General features: G+C 39.2%; 1 protein-coding gene across 1 annotated transcript in view; it reads right to left on the reverse strand.

Annotated features, from left to right (window-relative positions):
- Positions 1 to 22,963, reverse strand: part of Tmem117 (transmembrane protein 117) — a 184,986-nt gene that overhangs the window by 79,076 nt on the left and 82,947 nt on the right. The window contains exon 3 of the mRNA XM_013018771.1: positions 3,250 to 3,409. Within this exon, the coding sequence (XP_012874225.1) occupies positions 3,250 to 3,409 (160 nt within the window). The remainder of the gene's footprint in view (positions 1 to 3,249; positions 3,410 to 22,963) is intronic.

A 22,963-nucleotide genomic window follows, 5' to 3' on the forward strand; every position in this document is an offset into this window, starting at 1 on the left:
TTTTGAGGAAAGGTCTTGCTTTTTTATTTATTTATTTATTTTTTGCCTGAGCTAACTTGGATTGCAATCCCCCTATCAGCCTCCCATATAGCTCAGATGACAAGCGGGTGCCTGCTTTGCTTGGCTATAGATTGATATGGGATCTCTCTAACTTTTTAGCCCAAGCTGGCTTCAAACCACAGCCTTCCCCCATTTCAGCCTCTGGAGTCACTAGCATTACAGGGGTGAGCCACCAGGTGCTGAGAGCAAACTGCCTTGCGCGTGGAAGAAAGGGGCGAGCTAGAGGCAGACAGCGTCATGGCTGATTTTGTGATAGGACAAAGCAGTGTCTAGACTAGACTGCTGACAGAAAAAAAAAGAAAGGAGAGAGAAGTATTGGGGTACAAGAGATAGAAAAAGATGAGTCCATATGCTTCGCTGGCCAGCTTGTAAGAGGAAGGGACAGAGAACTAGCTTTGGGAAGTCCTTTTCAACTCCCCTTCGTATGATCATAAAGTAATATACTTATTCCTAATTATTACCTATGGCTAATTATATGATTACTAACATAGCTTGATATACCTTGTGATGTGGTATTAGAGAGCTCAGGTCTCCCCTTCTGCTTTGGGACTGCCCATCTCCAGCTTCCCATACTGCCTCACTCAGTTCAAGGATAGGCACGGGACAATCTCTTCCCAGGAAATCTGAAGTTGGGACTGACCATTCGAATGATTGTCCCATCTGAGATGTTTGGCAGTAACTTTTTCCTTCCATATAAACTAGCAAAAGCTGGTTTTCAGGGAAAGGCAGAACGGAAAGCAGAAAGGATCCAGGGAAGATGAGAGATGGAGGCAAGTCTCTGCTTTCCAGTGTCTTTAATGGTGACCACCTTCTCCCTCTCAAAATGGCCCGGGTGTTTCTACATGGTATACAGAAGCTCTCCCTTTGATTGGGATTAGCATTACTTGCAGCCCAAATGGTTCCAATGAGTGCATTCCTTTGCATGAACTAACTCTTCATCATCAGTCAGTCTGTCTCAGGCTACTCTCTGAACACTTCAGCAAATTTACTGACTCCTTATTTTCTGTTTTTCCCCTACTCTATAATGTCTTTCTCTTTCCAAGCCTGTACAAATCCTGATTTCTGCTCTTCTTCTCCTCTTTCCATGTTCAGTAAGTGCTGTTTTGAATAAACACATGATTTCTATAAATGGTAATACTCTATTTTTTTCCACTTGAAGGTCTTGGTTTTCGTGACAGTTGGAAGGCTATGTAAAATGTACACAAAGAAGGTACATGCTAGGAAATAGTAATAGCCAGTCAGGGAAGGTATGTTCTCACATATATAAATTTTAAGCAAATTCAAGAAGATAGTTCTTGCCTTTGTGTTTTAGATGGTTTCAAAGAGATCTCATTGGACCACTGAACCAAAATAGACATTCTAATGGTGTGAAGTGAATTTATGAGGAGATGGAAAAGATAAAAACCAGCCTTTAAACAAGTAATGAGGATACAGGCAAATAAGTGCTATCAATTTAATTTAGAGCCAGCACTGGTGCTGCATGCCTTTAATCCTAGCTACTTAAGAGGTTCACATCTAGGCAAAGCTGAAAACCTCTTATCTCCCATTAACCAGCAAAAAGTCAGGAGGAGAGGTGAGGCTCAAATGGTGGAGCTCCAGCCCTGAGTGAAGAAGCCGAGTTTGAGTGTGAGGCCCTGAGTTCAAGACTCAGCACTGGTATCAAAAAATAAAATAAATTAGATAGATAGACAGATAGATAGATAGATAGATAGATAGATAGATAGATAGATAGATAGATAGATAGATAGATAGATAGATAGATAGATAGATGTGAAGCTCTCCAGGTAAGATCATGTGATTGCCAAGAGACCAATCTGGAGCTCACCAATGCACACCAAGTGTCTGGCCTTCTACACTAGTCTAAGCTATTTCACAGGGAGGGATAAAGAAATACCTCTATTTTAAGATGAGACATGGGGCTGGGAAGGTGGCTCAGTGTTAGAGTGCTTGCCTTGCATGCCTGAGGCCCTGGGTTCGATTCCTCAGCACCACATAAACAAAAAGAAAAAGCCGGAAGTGGCGCTGTGGCTCAAGTGGTAGAGCGCTAGCCTTGAGCTGAAGAGCTGAGGGACAGCGCGCAGGCCCAGAGTTCAGGCCACACGAATGGACCCCCCCCCAAAAAAAAAGATGAGACATAACCTACCAATTTCATGAATTCAGTCATTTAAAGCTAAAATGAATTTGAAAATAGCACCCATTATAAGCAGCAGTACATTCTTATGCCTTCTTGAACTTAATGCCCATTATATATTATAGTACAAAACAAAACAAAACCCAACACACTATTGTTCTTATTGAGACAACACAGAATAGCTCTCATAAAGCCTCCTTGCCTCTAGAAATAAGAAAAGCAATCTAGTATCCTGCAAAATTCTCACATAAATTCACAATACAATGGCTCTTCCTTTCTCTCTAACAATAGTAGCCTTTGTTCGGGTAATTTATAGTGTCTCTGGAGGTGAAGAAAGCTAAATTGTCTTATGAAAACAGTAAGCAAGTGTCTAGCAAATGGGTGGTGGACATTTAATGAGCAAGATAAAACACCAAGATATAGATAAAGTCTCTACCCCACTGAAGAGAATATTTCTAAAACCCAAACATTCACACCAGAAGATTACAAGAATCTCACTTGTTAGTGTGACACCATTGTACCCCCTGCAAAAAAAAAAAAAATCTGTTGCTAAGCAAGGAAGATATATTGTTTACATGAAAATGGGATGATCTCTGGTGAATACTGAAAGTGATCATTTCCATAAACCAGAGAAAAAGCCTTTTTAAAAAATGTTAACATCACTCCATTTCAATTGCTATAAAACCCTGCTTTGCTGGCTTGCTCACATCCTCAAGGTTTCCTGTTACCCAGTTACTAAATGACAGCTTTCTGGACTTTTGTTTTGTTTTGCCTTTTTTTTTCTCCCTTTGAAACCATCTCTAAAAATATTACCCTGCTGCATTCTTTTTAGGCACCTACCTTGCCATGTTGATAAAATGAATTTCTGGTGTCTCCTCTCCCTCCCAGTAAAACTTATGAAAATCAGATCATTAGTCATTGCAGCTGTAAGCTGTATAGTCACTAGCTTTCTGCACCTGTCACCTATTAGTGTCCTTTTGTTTTGTTTTGTTTTGTTTTCATTCTCAGAACAAAGCATAGACAAATTTCAGGGAGCAGAGAGGAAAACAAAGACTTACCTGCATCACAATTAGAAGGTCAAAGACCAAGATGAAAGAAGCAAGGAATGCTCTGGAAACTTCATCACTGGGCAAAAATCCTCGATTAAGCTTGTCCCAGCTTATCCAGTCAGTAGTAATGACTAGAACAACGACGGAAGTAAGAGTAAAAAGGACCGTCCTGCAAAAGAAAGACACTCATTATAACAGAGAGAGGTGCTAATGCTCAGGACTGCACAGGTCATCAGTGCAGTATGGTCAGTATGATCACTGCACATCTACACCAAGGCTGTCTCACTCAGACTGAATTTGAAAAGCACTTCTTGAAATTGAAGCCTTGCAAAATCTCTGTATTAGTTGTTGTTATTGTTGTTTGTGCTGGTTCTGGGACTTGAACTCAGGGCCTGAGCATTATTGCTCAAGGTTAACCCTCTTAATACTTGAGCCACACCTACACTTTCTGGATTTTTGTTTTAGTGATCAATTAGAGATAAGAGTCTCCTGTGAACGCCAGTGGTCCATACTTAAAAATCCTAACTACGTAGGTGGCTGAGATCGGAGGATTGTAGTTCAAAGCCAGTCCAGGCAGGAAAGACTCTTCTTATCTCTAAAAAATAGGGCGACATGGAGGCTGTGGTTCAAGTGGGAGATGGCTAGCCTTTGAGTAAAAATTAGTTCAGGGACAGTGTTTGGGTCCTGAGTGCAAGTACCAGGACTGGCTCACACACACACACACACACACACACACACACACACACACACACACAAATGGCCAAATTAGTCTTCATTATTAACATTGAAAGGAGGTGTGAAAAGTGAGTGGTTGAATTAGATCTGTCAGATCATTGTGCTGAATGTTGATGAGCCTCCATTTTTAGGGATCTATTTGTATCTAGATATTGTTTTGAAAAGTTAAAAGGCCAGAATAGTTATGTCAAAATGACTTTAATCAGAAAGCAGTAAGTAAAAGAAAAAAGGAATTAATGAAAAATATGGTCATAGAATAAAACCATAAGAAAAACCCACCATGTCTGGAAATGACAAAACTACTGTTGTAATAATTTATACCTTGGAAAAGAATACTACGAATTTTTCTGGAAGTTTCTTTTTGGTAGTACAGAGTGCATATTTCTAACAAAAACTTGATTTTGTTTTTAAACACTTCTTGTTTGGAGCAGGTTATACTTTCATAGAACAGATGTGGTGAGATCATCTTCTTTGTACATATGAATAGTAAAGATGCATTGTTTTTCTACTGAGTCTAGGACTCAAATTCAGAGCCTCTTATTTTCAATTTTTTTTCCCTCAAGGCTGGTACTGTACCATTCAAGTCTCAGCTCCACTTCCAGCATCTTAGAGGTTAATCAGAGGTAAGAATCACTTGGATTTGCCTGCCTGGGACGTTTCATACCTAGAACCTCAGATCTCAGCCTCCTAAATAGCTGGATTAGAGGTGTGAGCTACAAGCATCTAGCTGAATGTGTACAATTTTTTTTGTTTACTTGTCAGTTAGACTTCAGCTGGGTAAAGGAGTTATTCTAAGTCATGCTGAAATCATCTCATTAGTAATGAAGTCATTTAAATTTGTCATTATATTTTTGTCAAAACGTAATGAGCACCTTGACACTTAGAATTTACCACCATTTTTTCATGTGATCAATTTCCTGAGATCAACTCAGCACCTGTTCACCTCTCAGCTGATCACTCTGCTGGATATATTTCATTTTCTCACTATGTAATACTCTCCAGACTTCTTAGCAAGTGTTTGCTTGCCTTTCGGATGTACTTCTGTTTTGACAATGGCTGTGGCTACAGATTTCAAGAAACAGTCACTGGTAACATTTTATTACTCCAAAGGGAAATTAGAGGAGGTATTCAGCCTGATATTTAATATTTAATGCTACAGAAAAGGAATAAAAATGATCATCATTAAATATGAATGCGCAGAGCTGAAAATAAGAGGCTTAAAAACAAAGTCCCAAGAGAATGGGGAGGGGAAGGGAGAAGAAGATCAAGATGTATTTATTTGTCGTATCATCTCTAAAATCATGCTGAATTTTATATATATATATATATATGTATATGTATATATATACACACAGACACATTCATTGTGCATAGTATCTCCAAAGTCATGCTGAATTAGATACACATATACATAATCTGTACCACTATTCTAGCATCATCATCACCCCTAAATTATAAGAAGAGAAATTGAAGCATGGGGCATGTAAATAGTCCAAAGATTTCCCATAAGTTATATAATCTTCAAGGGGGCAGTGACGTAGATTGCTCAGTGTGAAAAGATGGCATGCACCAGTAATGAAAGAGGAAGATGAGCCCAGAGGAGCACAAGTTCAAGACCATGCATATGTCAAATTAACTAGCAAGAAGCCAGAAGTAGAGATGTAGCTCAAGCAGTAGAGCAACAGTCTTTTTTTTTTTGTCAGGTGGGGGGCTTGAACTCTGGGCCTGGGCACTGTCCCTCAGCTCTTCAGCTCAAGGTGGGCGCTCTACTACTTGAGCCACAGTGCCACTTCTGGTTTTCTGGTGGTTTATTGGAGATAAAAGTTTCATGGCTTTTTCTGCCCGGGCTGGCTTTGAACTGCAATCCTCAGATCTCAGCCTCCTGAGTAGCTAGGATTACAGGTGTGAGTCACCGACGCCTGGCTGAGCATCAGTTTTAAGAGGAAAAAGCCAAGTGAGAGTTGGAGGCCCTGAGTTCAAGCACCAGTACTGAAAAAAAAAAGTCTCCAGCCCAGGCTGACCTAAAACAGGTTGTACTGTATTTATTGCAAGGTATTGGATTTGAATATAATTATTTTTAAATCCAGAATTTGATCTCTTTTCTTTTGCATCTTAACTGAGGAAAATTGTCCAAAAGCACTCCACATTGAAAAGTAAAATTGGAGAGACTGACAGGTTCTGAGAAGAAATAGTTAAATGGAATAAATCTCAAGAACATGCATGAATTCTACCCATCCATGCAACCTTTTATAGTTGTTATGCCAACCCTGGGGCTTGAACTTAGGGGCTGGGTACTGTCCCTGAGCTTTTTCACTCAAGGATGGTACTCTACTACTTGACCATACAGCTTCACTTCAGCTTTTTGGTGGTTAACTGGAGATGAGAATGTCACAAATTTTCTTGCCTGGCTGGCTTCAAACTGTGATGCTCAGATCTCAGCCTCTTAAGTAGCTAGGATTACAGACATGAGCCACCTTTGCCCGGCTTCTTTGAGTTTTTGTTTACTCAGTAGGGCTGAAAAGCAAGATGTGAGCCCGGGACCCTGAGATTTTTTTCTTTTTTTTATATACTTTTATTGTAAAGATACAATACAGAGGGGTTACAGTTACATGAGCAAGGTAATGAGTCCATTTCCTATGGAGCATTGTTACCCCCTCCTTTATTTTACCCCTACCATCCCTTTCCTCTCCACCTCCCCAACTCCTTCCTTCCCCCCCCTCCCCGCCCCAGCCATTGATTTTTGAGGGTTAATTTTATACCCTGCTACTTTGCCAAAGTTTTGGATCAGCTTGAATAACTTGGGAGTGGAAGGACCCTGAGTTTTGGGGAGTTTCAGCTTGTCTTTTTTTTTCGGGGGGGGTCTGGTCATAGGGCCTGAACTCTGGGCCTGGGCACTGTCCCTCAGCTCTTCAGCTCAAGGCTAGCGCTCTACCACTTGAGCCACAGTGCCACTTCCGGCTTTTTTCTTTATGTGGTGCTGATAAATGGAACCCAGGGCCTCAGGCATACAAGGCAAGCGCTCTATCACTGAGCCACCTTCCCAACCCCTCCAGCTTGTCTTTTTAAAGTAGCATCCAATTAAACAATTATCTGGATTATTTGCCTTTCAGACTGAAGCTGGTGCCACAGCATCAAATTTGCTTATCAGTTCTGCTTTCTCTTACTCCTGGCCACCAGTCAAATGCAAAGGATCCATTCATAATTATCAGATTGAGGGAGAATATTCTTTACTTTCATGGCTTCAAAGTTCTGGTTTAACTGTGTTCTTTGCCTCAATGATTGTTAATACCTCTTCTATTACTAAGAATGTGAAGCCACGGATAATGAATGCAGCTTTTCTAGTCCAATGGTCCCAATGTCCACCCAGCTGATGCTAAAGAAGGGGAAATTCAGGTGGACACCTGTGGCTCATGCCTGTAATCCTAGCTCTCAGGAGTCTAAGATCTGAAGATTGAGACTCGAAGGCAGCCCAGATGGTAAAGTCTGTGAGACTCTTATCTCCAATTAACCACCAAAAAGCCAGAAGTGGAAGTGTGATTCAAATGGGAGACGACCAGCCTTGAGTGGAAAAGCTAAGGAATGGCATCCAGAGCCCAAGTCTAAACTTCAGTTCTGGCATAAAAGAAAAAAACTTCTATTTTAGCTATCAAAATTGATTGATATTGTTTGGTTTCATTTATAAACAACTTAAGGTACATTTATTGGGTAGTCAAATATCCTGAAGGCAGGCATTAAATCAAGAGACAGAAGACTTAGCTTGAATCAGTCATGAAGAGCTCACTCAATTAGGCTTAACTATCAGGTGATTTCATTTTTATTATACCACATAGCAGAATTGTGCAGAATCAGTGAACTAATATAATGCAAACAAAATGTCTGCACAGTGCAGCAGCTCATGCATGCAATCCTAGCTATTCACAAGGCAGAGAACAGGAAGATTGTTCCAGACCAGTCAGGAAAGAAGTTAGCAAGACCCATCTTAATAAACTTGTCATAGTGGAGAACGTATGTAATTTAGTTAAGTGGGAAATCATATGGAGGAGGAACACAATCTGAAGCTGGTTCTGGGAAAAACCTGAAAAAATAAAACTAAAGCAAATAAGGGGGTATTGGGGGCATGGTTCAAGTGGTAAAGCACCTGCTAGCAAGTTCAAACCACCAAAAATAACCTGCTGATATTTGATCACTTTTCATTTTATTAAAAACAATTCCGTGTATTCCAATGTCACAAATACACTTCTATGTGTTTTAATGTGAGCCCTTATTCATGCTCTGAAATGTTGATAAGCTTTGATTCCAGTCAAAAATATCCTACTCCTTTTCCATGGTGCTACACAATTTTTATAGTCTTGGAGAAAACAAGACCATTTCACTCTTCTACAATCCTCTTGTTAAAATGGTAGAAGTCAACCAAAACAAGTCAAATCATGTTTCACGGTTTCTTAGTGAAAAGTTAAAAAAAAAATCCAGGAATCCTCTTCAAAGTAAAAGGTTTAAGGTTGTATCAATACAATAAGAGAATGCATGAACTGAGAGATAATCTTACATTTGGAGGCGCTAAATATATAAAATGTGGCATGATAATGGAATTTAAAATGATTTAATAACATGCCTTTTTGTGTATGTGTGCTGGTCTTGGGACTTGAACATGGGACCTGGGCACTAAGCTTTTTTTTTTTTCTCAAGGTTGGTGCTATACTACTTGAGCCACAGCTCCACTTCCAGGTTTTTTACTAGTTACTGGAGATATGGGGCTTTTCTGCTTGAGCTGGCTTTGAACCAGAATCCTCAGATCTCAATCTCCTGAGTAGCTAGGATTCCAAGGAAGAGCCACTGGCACTTGGCTAATCCCATAAAAGTTAAACATGCTGTTGATTAGAAAAACAAATCAATAAAACAGGCAGGCAAAGAGATAGCATTTCCCTTCACTTTTTACTACTGTACCAAGGAGCCTCATGCAAATATACAATTCCCCCTGCAACCCTGAAATCACAGATGGTCATGTAAGAATGCCAATGCTTTGGGGCTGGCTTGTTTGCATTATCAATTGTTGCATCTGTAAGAAAAAAAACAAACAAACAGTGCCCATCCGGGTCCTCCAGCCAGTGCATCCTGATAGATAGAGCTCATTTGGACCCAAAGCCCAAATGATGAAGTCCAGGTTGCCACTTGGAGAGAGCAAGCTACCTCTCCTCTGCTCTTGAGAACAGCAAGTAACCCACAGGCACGGAGGTAACATCTGCCAAATGACCTCATGAAAGAACACAGCTTCACCATCTGGCCTTCATTTAAATAAATGCTGCGGCCAGTTATTGGCCATCCTGAGCACATTTGTTAAGATAGGATCCCGGAGAAAGGAACTGTAGTTATGAACTCATCTTGTCTGTGCCTCCATTGGGATCCGCAGTCTATAAAGGAAATTATTAGACTCTAATGTTGTCTATTAAACTATACATTTATACATTATTTATCTTTATATCTCTCTATTTCTTCATCAAGAGAGGTGCCCTGGACACAGTAGGAGCTCAAGAAGCACTGGACAAATGGAAATGAAGAAATCACTTGATAGCTCTTAGTTCTCAAAAGGATATGAGAGGTGGATGAAAAGTTACACACACACACACACACACACACACACAAACATTTATGTGAACAGCATTCTTGTATCCTACCAGCCCAAGTTGTGCAGTGCCCAACCTTCTCAAGGAAGCCACAACCTGACCAAAGAAACTTGATACAGAGGTGCCCAATGAAATAACCATATATGTATATATATATATATATGTATATATATATATGTCGGTTGTAGGGCTTGAACTCCGGGCCTGGGCGTTGTCCCTCAGCTCTTCAGCTCAAGGCAAGCGCTCTACCACTTGAGCCACAGTGCCACTTCCTGTTTTCTAGCAGTTTATTGGAGATAAGAGTTTCATGGACGTTCCTGCCTGGGCTGGCTTTGAACCACGATTCTCAGACCTCAGTCTCCTGAGTAGCTAGGATTACAGGCATGAAACACCGGCCCCCAGCTAATAACCATATTTCTTTTAGTAGCTAGACCTTTCCTACCTGTGTCTGAGGGCTGTCAGCTGTTTACTGAAAGGCAGTTAAGTGTCATTGATAGGGATAGAGAATAGGTAGTCTTGGTCAAAAAGGACCATGTTGGTTTCTTTGGGTTTCATAGGTTTTTGTTTTGTTTTGTGCCAGTAGCACAGCTTGAACTTAAGGCATGGCTCTGTCTCTTAGCTTTTTCATCCAAGGCTGGTGCTCTATCACTCCAGCCACACTTCAACTTATGGCTTTTTGCTGGTTGAGGAGAAGAGTCTCACCCAACTTCCTCTTATGACTGGCTTTGATGCAATCCTCCTGAGTAGCTGGGATTACAGGTATGAGCCACTGGCTCCTGGCTGGGTTTCATATTTTAAATGTGGAATTAGCATGATGGGCACATTATTAGTGCTCTATAAATAGGTTGTATATGTGAAATTGTGTGTGTGTGTGTGTGTGTGTGTGTATGTGTATGTACGTATGTGAAAGAAACGATACTGGGGCTTGAACTCAGAGTCTTGTGCTGTTGCTTGGCTTTTCTGCTCAAGGCTTATGCTCTACCACATGAACCACACCTCCACTTCTGGCTTTTTGCTAGTTAACAAGAGCATCTCATAAATTGCTGTGCCCAGGCTGGCTCCAAACCTCTGTCCTCCTATTTTAGTCTCCTGAGTAGCTAACATAACAGGTGTGAGCCACCAGTGCCCAGCTCTTCACAGTTTAAATGAATAGATTCATCTACGCAATCTGGAGTAGAAAACTCTTTTTAAAACGTATTTTGTTGTCTTTAAGCAGTTGGACAAAGTAGTTGCCATTCAGCAAAGCACTTTAGAAATACAGTGCATCTTGATCCATGTCACCCTTCCAACATTCTCATCCATGCCTGCCAGCCCATCCTTTCCCTCACTTTTCTTAGTGTTTAGGGTATGTATTTTTTTCTGCCATTTAACAAAGCAGGGTATGAATAAAATGGACCTTGATCTGTGTCATCCCTTTAACATCCCCCCCCTTTGATTTGCCTCTTCCCTTATTTTCAAATCAGTGGTATATACAATGAATTCTTGATTTCGTTCTCCCGTCTACCCCCCTCTGTTGGTCTACCCCTCATCCTTTGTCCTCCCAATTTCCTGGTACTTATTTTGTTGAGTTTTGACTTAATCTTTCTAAAGAATTATACTTATTTGAAATTCTTATCCCTTAACTCTCCACCAGAGAAGTTTATAGAGAAGCTACTGGAATTTATGATACTTTCTCCAGTGTTTACTGAAGAACAGATCCATACAATGCAAAATTAAGTTAGATGGCTGAAATAGGCATGCTAATTCTATATGTTTTAGCAAACTCATCTGCCCAATGTTTCTTCCTGGTGAGGTACCTTGTATATACTGAATAACCAGTCCAGCATGGAAAAACAATGAGACATACTCTTTTAATCTTTAATCCTAGGAGTAAAATATTACCCCAAGTTCAGAAATAATAGGAGTAATGAAGATAAGGTTGTAAATATCAACCATGGCTACAGATCTAGCAGAAGTAACTACATTATTGCTGATTTGATGAAAATAAAATGATAGCTACAACATTTCAGACATATTGTTGACTTTAAAAAATAGGAAATATGAGCCAGGTGCTGGTGCCTCACACCTGTAATCCTAGCTACTCAGGAGGCTGAGATCTGAGGATCGTAGTTCAAAGCCAGCTCAGGAAGAAAGTCCATAAGACTCATCTCCAATAAACCACTAGGAAAATCGGAAATGGAGCTGTGGCTCAAGTGATAGAGCACTCGCCTTGAGCTGAAGAGCACAGGGACAGCACCCAAGCCCAGAGTTCAAGCCCCACAACCTACAAAGAAAAAAAAGAAAGAAAATAGAAAGTTTAAATCAAACATATCAGGTTGCATCTTTTTCCTGTGCTTAAATTCTAGCTATAATATAATAAATAAGGAAAGAGAAGGAATGGAAAGGAAGGGAAGAGAATGGAAGGGAAAAAGGGGAAGGGAAGGTAAAGAAAGGGAAAGGAAGGGAAGGGAAGGAGGGAAAGGGAAGGGAAAAAGGGAAGGAAAGGAGATGTGCCTTGGTGGCTCATACTTATAATCTTAGTCACTCAGGAGTCTGAGACCTGAGGACCCCAGTTCAAAGCCAGCCAGGGAGAGAAATCTAAAAGACCCTTATCTACAACTAACCAGCAAAAAGCAAAAAGTGGAGGTATGCCTCAAGTGGTAGAGGACCAGCTTTGAGTGAAAAGACTAAGCAAGAACACAAAGCTCTGAGTTTGAGCCCTAGTATTGGCAAGAAGGAGGGGGGGAGAGAAAGAAAGGAAGGAAAAAGAGAGAGGAAGAAAGGAAGGAAGGAAGGAAGGAAGGAAGGAAAGAAGGAAGGAAGGAAGGAAGAGGAGAAGTAAGGTGCTGTTAAAGTGTATTTTATCTGATAAAAATAAGAATTTTTAAAAATGGATTTTTAGGGCTGGGAAGGTGGCTCAGTGGTAGAGTGCTTGCCTCACATGCATGAGGCCCTGAGTTCGATTCCTCAGCACCATATAAGCAGAAAAATTCTGAAGTGGCACTGTGGCTCAAGTGGTAGAGTGCTAGCCTTGAGCTGAAGAGCTGAGGGACAGTGTCCAGGCTCAGAGTTCAGGCCCTATGACCACCACCACCACCAACAACAACAAAAATGGATTTTTACATTGGCCTAGGAAAAGGATTCTCATATATTTTGTGCTGTTGATGAAATCTAAGATGTCTACATAAATAAAAAACCAATGGCTAGAGTATGTTTTCAGTTTTATCCAAACATCTTTTGAAGATGATATAGCTTCAGGAAATTTTCCTGCAAGAAAAATATCTTTATATTTACCCATAAGTATCCTAGGCAGAGACAAATCTTTTCCATGGCACAGGGATGTAGATATTATAAACATAAAGTATCTTGGTATGGATGAAGACTTTAAAATATACAACTGGAACAGAAAATTCCCTTAAAATTATACAAAAAATGTTTTAAAATAGATCAAAAAAGATCAGAAAGATAAAAAAAAGTATTAGTATTTGCTAGGCGCTGGTGGCTCTCGCCTGTAATCCTAGCTACTCAGGGGGCTGAGATCTGAGTATCAGTTCAAACCCAGCCCGGGCAGGAAAGTCCGTGAGACTCTTATCTCCAATAAACCACTAGAAAACCGGAAATGGTGCTGTGGCTCAAGTGGTAGAGCGCTCGCCTTGAGCTGAAGAGCTGAGGGACAACACCCAGGCCCAGAGTTAAAGTCCCATGACCGGAAAACAAAAATGTATTAGGATTTATAAAAGATATTTCACAGTTATAGATTATCTACATTTTATCTATATTATATCTAGTATAAGTCTATGGGAAAAATTTAAAAGCATCTAAAATTTCATAATTTATTTCTCTTGGGAACTTATGAAGACTGATTTATTTAAGACGAATTCAGGACAAACCAGAAAACAGTAAACACGACTTCACTCAAAGGCAGGGAAGAACAGGAAAGCACTTCAGAGGACATTCCCACAGTGTGATTTAATTAAGAATTGATTGCTCTCATTTTACAGGCAGATTATCAACCTTGTCTGATGAATCCAGTGGAGAATTCTGAAGCTATGGAAGAAGTGTAATTTCATCAATATTTAGAAAATGTGATGTCAGGTAATGTAAACGATCGGACTATTTTGTTGAAAGTCGAAATTATTCTAACATACATCCCAAACTACAAGAGAATAAAAGAAATGTTCATTAAACAGTCAGTCCCTTCAAACACACAGAGCTGGATGAAGGCACACAGGAATAATCCTGGCATTTTTTTTTGTTGTTGTTGTTTGTTTTTTGCCAGTCACGGGTCTTGAACTCTGGCCTGGGCACTGACCCTGAGCTCTTCAGCTCAAGGCAAGCACTCTACCACTTGAGCCACAGTGCCACTTCCAATTTTCTGGTGGTTAATTGGAGATAAGAGTCTTAACAGACTTTCCTGCCCAAGCTGGCTTTGAACTGTGCTCCTCAGAGCTCAGCCTCCTGAGTACCTAGGATTATAGGCTTAAACCACCACTGCCCAGCTTAATTCTGGCTTTTAAAAGTTTACTACCAGTTGAAGAATATCAATGTTGCCAGGCACTGGTGACTCCTGACTGTAATCCTAGCTATCGAAAAACCTGAGATCTGAGGTTAGTAGTTCAAAGCCAGCTTGGGCAGGAAAATCCATGAGACTCTTACCTCCAATTAACCATCAAAAAACCGGAAGTAGTGTTGTGGCTCAAGTGGTAGAGTGCTAGCCTTGAACAAAAGAGCTCAGGGACGGCACCTAGTACCTGAGTTCAAACCTCACAACTGACCTCCCCTCCCCAATAAAAGAATGTCAATATGTCTAAACAGATTATTATGATGCTGTGCCTTTTCTAGAACATCTGATGTATCTTTGTTCCTTTCTGAAAGGTGACTGGGAAGTTTGTTGTAAGAGTAGTCTTAAAAGACACATAGATTTCAACAGTAGAATGGTAAATATGAAAGGCGGTAGACGAATTGTTGGAGGTGGGTAAGGAAAGAAACTTGGGGAGGAGAGGGCAATATTTCCAATGTTTCTGAATTGTGTGACTAACCTGGTTATGGAGCCACTAACAAAAAGGAAAAGCAGGAAAGGAAGCAGAAAGGAAATGTTACCAATGTGCTCTAGCACTCACTGTTGAATTTAAGGAGCAGGCCAGACAGTTACAAAAGAATAAACAGCAATCAGCTGGAGATAGGAATTTGGGCCAAGAAAAGGTCAGAACCCATATTCTGCATCATCCAAATAGAAGCAATTGTTAAATTCATTGTGAAGAATGAAAATTCCCAAGTTATAAAAAGTGTATAGGGTTAGCGGGGTGCCAGAGTCTCATACCTGTAATCCTAGCCACTCAGGAGGTTGAGATCAGATGATCACATGGTTCAAAGACAGAAATGCCTTTCTCATTATATTCAGGAATAATGAAAAAACACTTCAAGTCATTGCATTCATAGAAGTGGATTTCTCAGAAATAGATTTTTGAGGAGTGACATTAATCAAGATGCATTGTACTCGTAAACGAACCCACTAATTTGAAACCCCTTTGTATAATACTTATAGATAGTGAAAAATAAATAAGTAAAGCAACACAAGATAAAATAAAGACAAAACTAAAAAGATGCATTTATATTCATTAACGGACATATTGAATTGAAAGTCCCCTGTACAACTACTTAAAGAGAATTAAAAATGACAAAAAACAAAAATGGCTTCACTTTCAAAAAAAGAAACAGATTTTGACTTTAAATTAATCATTTCCTAATTTATTCAGAGACAATAATTAGTATGTACACATTTGGAGAGGCAGCTAGCTAGCAGCACAAATCCTATGCATGAGTGCTTTATAACAGAATTAAGGAAATGGACACAATCTAATTAGAAAAAGCAGATACCTAACAATAAATGAGTAAAAGAAGGTCTGAAAGAGACAAACGCATTATACAGTAACTTTAAAAAGAGAAAACAAGGATCATGCCAACTACAGGAATAAAATTTATAGATATTATACACACGCTATATGGAAGTATAAATCTGCCTACAGACAAAGGTAGAGCAGGATATGGACTAGTGTGGAAAGCAAAGTAAGTTTGGGTATTTATGGGTACAATCATATTTCAGATGGGTTTAGAAGTCCAAAGAAAGCTGATTCAGTGCTGTAAATTAAGGAGTTCTTATTGATTGTTTTTTTAAGAAGCATAATTCAGTCTTGGAAGGGAAAGCTCAGATTGAGGAATAATAGAACATAGACTGTTTTGGTAATATGAATATAGAATGCTTGCAACTTAATTGCAAGGATACAAACAAAAAATACAAAATTATTTTGAAAGAAAATGTAATGGAACAAAATACTAAACTTAGATGCCATTAATGGGACGGGCAAGTTGAGAAGCGAAGATGACCCAAACCCATACTCAGATATGTGCCCCAGATTCCCTCATCTTTGTAGTAGGAATTCCAATGGTCTTGCACAGCTGGACTCTGAGTAGAGTCTATCTGTGATGGAATGCGAGTTGTGAGGTGGTCACCCCAGATGACAGGGGAGTTTCTGCAGATGTAATTAAAGTTACTAATCAATTGACCTTGGATTCATGGAAAAAGAGATGATCTGTGTGGACCTTGCCTGATCTCGTAAACTTTGTAAAACTAGAGAGTTTTCTCTGGCTTGTAGCAGTAGATGGAGAAATTGACAGTGTCAGAGGGAGGCTGCCTGTTATTTAGATGGAAGGAATCAGGATTTCAGATACCATATCACCTTAGTTGAGGGTAGCCAAGCCCAGACAGTAAAGTAATAGGAACGTCAACCACAAGATACTTAATTCTGCCAACACCACAAATCAAACTTGGAAAAGAATCAAAAGTTTCAGTTAAGAAGGAATCCAGCCCAGCAATGAGGCTTATACCTGTCATCCTAGCTACTCTGGAGGGTGAGATCAGAGGATTGTGGTTTGAAGCCAGCCAGCTGGTGGAGGAAAGTCCACCATACTCTTATCTCCAATTTACCATCAAAGAAGCTGGAAGTGGAGATTCAGGGCTCAAAGTGGTCGAGCACTTGCCTTGAGGAAAGGAAGCTTAACAACAGCTCCCAGGCCCAGAGTGCAAGCCCTGGCACAAACAAGCAAACAAACAAAACAGAAAGAATGGAACCAGATAAACCTGACTTTGGACTGTGCAGGAAGAAGCCAAAGCACAGCTGGACACATTTCTAAATTGTACAATTGTGAGATAATAAATGATTTTTGGGGGAGTCCGGTCATAGGGCCTGAACTCTGGTCCTGGGCACTGTCCCTCAGCTCTTCAGCTCAAGGCTAGCACTCTACCACTTGAGCCACAGCGCCACTTCCGGCTTTTTTCATTTTGCTTATGTGGTGCTGAGGAATCGAACCCAGAGCCTCAGGCATGCAAGGCAAGCGCTCTACCACGGAGCCACCTTCCCAGCCCAATAAATGATTGTTTTAAGAGATCAAATTTCTCTTCATTTGTTAAGAATTGTGTTTCACAACTATTAGACTGGGGAGTTCAACAGGTAGACAAAGGCAGAATAGTAGACATGGTAGATAAGCTGAGATAGGATGAGAAGTTCAATGGAAATATGGAAGTAATTATTTGACCTACTATGACTGCATTTGTAAAAAAAAAAAAAAAGCAAAAAACGTTTTCATGCTAACAAAAGGGATGGTAGAGGAGAAGCAAAGGAGGAGGCAACAATGTTTGATAAGAAATGTACTCATTACCTTGCTCATGTAACTGTAACCCCTCTGTACAGTATTTTCACAATAAAAACCTTATTTTAAGAAAAAGAGTACACACAGTAAGAAAAAAGTTAGTTTTGGACACTAAAACATGATTTTTTAAAGCGAATACAACTCTAGAATTTAGAATTCCTAGGATCCTAAAATGATAGCTTATTAGAAATACATTCACTACATTCAAGTACACGAATAATTGTTTAGGCAAGGCTGACTCTATGTCTTGTCTTACAATCTAACAAGAAAGAATATTACCTTCGGAAGGCTTCTAGGTATATTAATTTCAACCAAAAAACCTTCATGCGATTTCTCTTAGTTAAATGTAACTTAGCCTAGACCTAGTAGATTATTTCTCAGGATCAACTTCATAAAAAAAATGACTCATAAAAAAAAACACCAAAATGTTTCAAAAAGAGAAGACTTGGGAACAAGTCATGGCTCCTAGGAATTCTTGCTATAATTTTTTAATTCTTATTTCTTATGATTGATGGGCAAATAAAGTTGTATGTATTTGTAATGCATTAGATGATGCTTTGATAGCCAGTACACACTGTGTATTGTCCAACTCAGGATGTGTTTGTAGCACACCCATCACCTTCTCCTACAGTGCACCATTAGCAGCTGGAAATGTGATCACCAGTGTCCCCTGCTCCTGGGAAGGGATAAGTGCCCTGGCAGCCAGCCCTCTGATTGGTGGGGACTCCTCTGACATTGTTTCTGAGGTTGATGCTCAGAAGGGTCCCAGTTGGGGGAAGTGATGTGTGGTGGGTAGTGGGGTATCCTGGAAGGAGCTGAAATAACATTGAAACTCAACGATGGAGCCATGTGATGCAGAAGAGAAAATGATAGAAGAGAGAGAAAGAGAGGAGAGAGAGAAAAAAGTACAATAAATTTGTTTTAAAACTTCTTTTATTCCCACACCTTAGGGTTCTTTTTATTTATTTTCTAATTCATTTTTTAAAATTATCTTTAAGTACAAAGGAATTGTCATTTACTGAAGAAGTTTATGAATGCAATGCACCTTGATCAATATCACCCCTTTCAATACTGTCATCCATCCCTCTCCAACCCACCCTGCCCTCACTCTTCTTAATTTTGTAGGACACGCTTTGGATTCTTGACTGTATCCTCCCCCTCTTCTCCTCTTCATTCATCTATCCCTTTTCCCCTAGACCCAACCCTACCCTTTTCAAATACTGGCTTCTTGGTGTTTGTTTTGTTGAACTTAGACTTTGCCTTTCTAAGGAATTACACAATTCGGCTCTCTCTTGAATCTACTAGATTTAGCTTATAAACTTAAAATTAAATACAGTAGGACCCTTGCTCCTAAAATATGCATCTAAAAAGAGAGAGAAAGAGTCTTTCTCTTTCAATGTCATTATTCTATCTTATGTTTCTCCATATAAGCCATGTCTAGACTCCTGTCCCTTACTGTCCTCTGCTCTCTTCTCTTACTAACTGTCCAGGATTCAAGACAACTGATTGTGTATGAGTGCAGAGACACCATCTGCCTTTGGCACTGGTTATCTTTGTGTTCAACGTGAAAAGATTTATGTCATCATTTTAATTACATTGACAATCACATTATTTGATTATTCTGTGAATTGAATTAAAAATACAACATATAATTTAAAAATCATTAATGGATTTACAAATGTTAGACCGAATCAATAGACAAACTGGAAGGCAATTACAGTTCCAAGGACAGAATGTGTAATTAACTTGCATAGTATAAGAAACAATATTGCTGATAGATGCTTAGAAGATGAAGAAAGGGAAAGAGGTAGAGAGATGCATGATATCACTGTTTGAAGATAAGAAATAAAAGAACTAAAGCTAAGAACTAATGAAAAATCTTTGCAAAGATAAGTCTCAGAAGGGCATTGAAGAATAGTATATGACAGTAAATTTCTCATCTGTGATCACATGTTCCTAATAATAACTCTCTGATGTTGACAAATACAGAATTAGAGTAAGCCAAGTATGGTGCTCATGCCTATAATCCTTACTACTTGGGAGATACCCAGAGTACAGCAGTTTGAAGCTGATAAAAGCTATCTAAACCAATAAAATCTGGGCTTGCGAGGTTGTAGGGCAAGCCTATCATATTAGCCAAAGCAGGATGTGTAAATAGGTGGAATCCAGGCCAGATGGAAAAAAAGAATCAGAGCAGAAACAGGGTTCAAGTGGTAGAGCATCTACCTAGTAAGTGTGAAACCTAGAGTTCAAACTCCCATGCCACTGAAAGGAAACCAGTCAATCATTAAATACTAGAGCAATCAAATGACTTAGGATTATGAAAAACAGAAGGAAACAAATACTAGAGAAGAGTTCTGAATGCCCTATTTTGGGGTAGGGGAATAGTAGTGGTTTGCATTTAACTTTGTGCTTTTGGATGCTGCTTGAGTTTTGTATTTATTCTTACCATGTATGTGTGTTGGTTATAGAGCAACAAATAAGGGAAAAACCCATCCTGGTTTAAATAGACAAAAAGCAAAGGAGAAGACAAGTCTTACCCATATGCCCTCCATAAGATGGATATTATTATCTACATACAGCAATAATCTCTATTCGTTGGCAAATCTAACATAGGTAGGAAAGGTAGACTAGAAGCCAGTTCCAATAAATGAAATTGTTAAAGAATTCTGTTTTCATAGTGGAAGATGAGTAAAAGAAGTGGAAAAGAGACAAGTAGCAGCTGTAGGTCTTCCTCTTCTGCTACCTACACACGAAATCTTCTTCCGTGTTCCTGTCTGAAATAATTCCTCTGCAGTGAAATCTATAAAACTTGGAAGAAAGAAATAATAAAGACACCATGAAGTGACAAGCCTTTCCAGGTTCATGGATTTGCAGAATTAATATTGTGAAAATGACCACGCTGTCAAAGGCAATCTACACATTCATCAAATCCCATCAATGTCCATCAAAATCCAAATGTCATTCTTCACCACGCTAAAGAAAACAGTTCAACAATTCATATGGAACCACAAATGGCCTCAAATCATCAAAGCAAATCGGGACCAAAAGAAAAAGAAAAGAAATGCTGGAGGCATCACAGGTGCTGACATCAAACTTTATTTTAAGAGTTATGATAACAAAAACAGTTTTGGAATTACCACAAAAACAGGCCCAAAGACCAATGGAATAGACTGGAAGATCCAGAGACAAACTTGTATACTTATACATGGGAAATCTGTCTGTCACCTTTCACTAATATCAACGCAAGATAGAGCTACGACTTTCACATCAGACCAGAAATGTTGGAAATGCTACAATGAAAGAGCAAGAGAAATAGTAGAACATAGTTGCATAATCAAGAATTTTCTGAGCAGAGTTAGAGGGACTCAGCAAACTGGAAAGAGCATGAACAGATGGGACAGCACTGCTAAGGACAGACAGAATGGGAGAAGATTTTTACCAGCTACCCATCTGACAAGAGGCTAATACTCAGAATCTACAAGGAGCTCAAGAAACTCCCCTCTTCCTCCTGCAAATCACTAACTCAATTAATAAATGGACAAAGGAGATAGAATAGAAGCACGAATAGCCAATACACACATCATACAAAACACAGATCAGGCCAGGTGCTAGTGACTCATGCCTGAATTCCTAGTTACTCAGAAGGCTAGGACCTGAGGATTCAGGTTCAAAGCCAGCCAGAGCAAGAAAGTCCACGAGATTCCTATCTCTAATTAACAGCCAAAAAGCCAGAACAGAGCCGTAGTTCAAGTGGTAGAGCACCAGCCTTGAGTAAAAAAGCTAAAGGACAGCACTAGACCTTGAGTTCCAGCCCCATTATGGGCACAAAATAAATATAAATGAATAAAATTTTGCACAAATCTAATGTTTTAATAGCAACAGCAGAATTATGGAAGAGATTTCTCCATATATTTTCTTATTATATAAGGTAGGCTATTTTATTAAGTTATATTTAAAATAAAATTTCTCACCAATGCCATCAAATAACATCCCAACACCAGTGACTTTTCATGCAAATCTTTAAGTAAATACAATGAAAAATCAGGGTGAACTTTCAATAATATACCTGTCTATTATACTAGAAATCCTTTTGATCTCATAATGGACAAAACTTTTAGGATTTTTTTGGCATTTTTCACATCATAGTGTGACAGTTTGGATTAAATAGAAAAAAATGTTTGAGAAAAAATTGTTTGAGAAAGGCTTGTGTTTAAATGTCAACTCTCCTATATTCTATTATGTAGAGATAAGCCAGTCATTAGTGTGCCTTGCAACTTCAGGTAATCATCTGTGAGGCAGAGATGGTTTCTCTCCCTCCATTATTTATTGAAGAAATCATGGAAAGCACCTATTACATAAAAGTGGTTGCATACATTGTCTTTATTAGATTAATACATTTGGTTTTTGTATTTGTTTAAAAATATATATTTTAAGACAGACCAAACATGCAATCTGTGTTTTGGAACCAGCATATTCTTACTATTCAAAACCATATAAAAATGGAAGGCAAATTTTGAAGAATGTGATTTTTCAATTACCAGAGATAGTAGAAGAAGAAATATAATACAGAGCCTTAATTTGTCATGAAACAATGAGCTAGCATACTATAAAAGTAACTTCTTAAATTATTACTTTGTCTTTTTAGTTACAGAGTTTGATTAAGATGCTTTTTTATTGTTTTTGTTTTCTTTTCATTCTCTTTAAATATTTGTACAAAGGGATTTCAATCAATCTATGAATTGATCTTGATCGATGTCACCCCTTCGATCATTCTGCCTCTTCTCTCCCAACTCTAATCATCCTCTCAAGTACTGGTTCCATTATGCATTGGATAGTATGACTCTATTCTACTTATGGAGAGATAATCCTGATTAAAATGTTTAACTGAAGATGTGTGACCATCTAACCTTATCTTTCCTTGCAAAAATTCAGTGCTACAAATGATTTTCAACTGTCAAACTAGGGAGGGATCAGACTGTCTGAAAAATACCTACCTTTTTACCTGATACATATCTACACAGATAGCCTGAAGTATACTTTGTCAGAACAAATCATGATCAAACAAGGACCTAACTTAAAAGTAATTCAATCTCTGAAAGAGCAAACAAACGTTGACCACTACACCAAGTAATAAATGCTACACACATTTTTTGTATTGCATGACGTAGATCACAGATAACATCACCAATAGATGAAACATGGAACTTATTTTAAAAAATGTCTAAAGATTGGAAAGCCTTTTATTCTCGATGATTCCTTTTTTTGTAGGTTGGAGACACAATATCCTTTCAATACAATTTCATTTGAAGTCATTCTGCTTCTCATCTTAGATGCAACGAGCCTCCACTCATGTAACTTGCTCCCTGGCACAGGATCTGAGGGGAAATATGGGGCCTACCTGACCCAAAGGCAAACGAGGAAAAGGACAATGGGATCTGCAAAACACGAGTTCAGGGAATGACCTGTATGCACTCAGTGGCTATAGGCTGCTAAGGAGGCCTGTGTCTGTGTTTTTCTCTGACCTACAGACACCTGTGGAACTTGGTGGCGAAGGCAGCACTTCTCAGTGGAAGAACAGCAAACCCAAGAGCCATGTTCCATGAAGAGACTCTCGACTCCCTGCGTTCCTTCCTCATCCTGGGAGCAATAAGGAAGACCCCCCAGACTGCTGGAAAAGA

This window comes from Dipodomys ordii, unplaced genomic scaffold (assembly GCF_000151885.1).
Source record: "Dipodomys ordii isolate 6190 unplaced genomic scaffold, Dord_2.0 Scaffold42, whole genome shotgun sequence".
NCBI classification, from domain to species: domain Eukaryota; kingdom Metazoa; phylum Chordata; class Mammalia; order Rodentia; family Heteromyidae; genus Dipodomys; species Dipodomys ordii.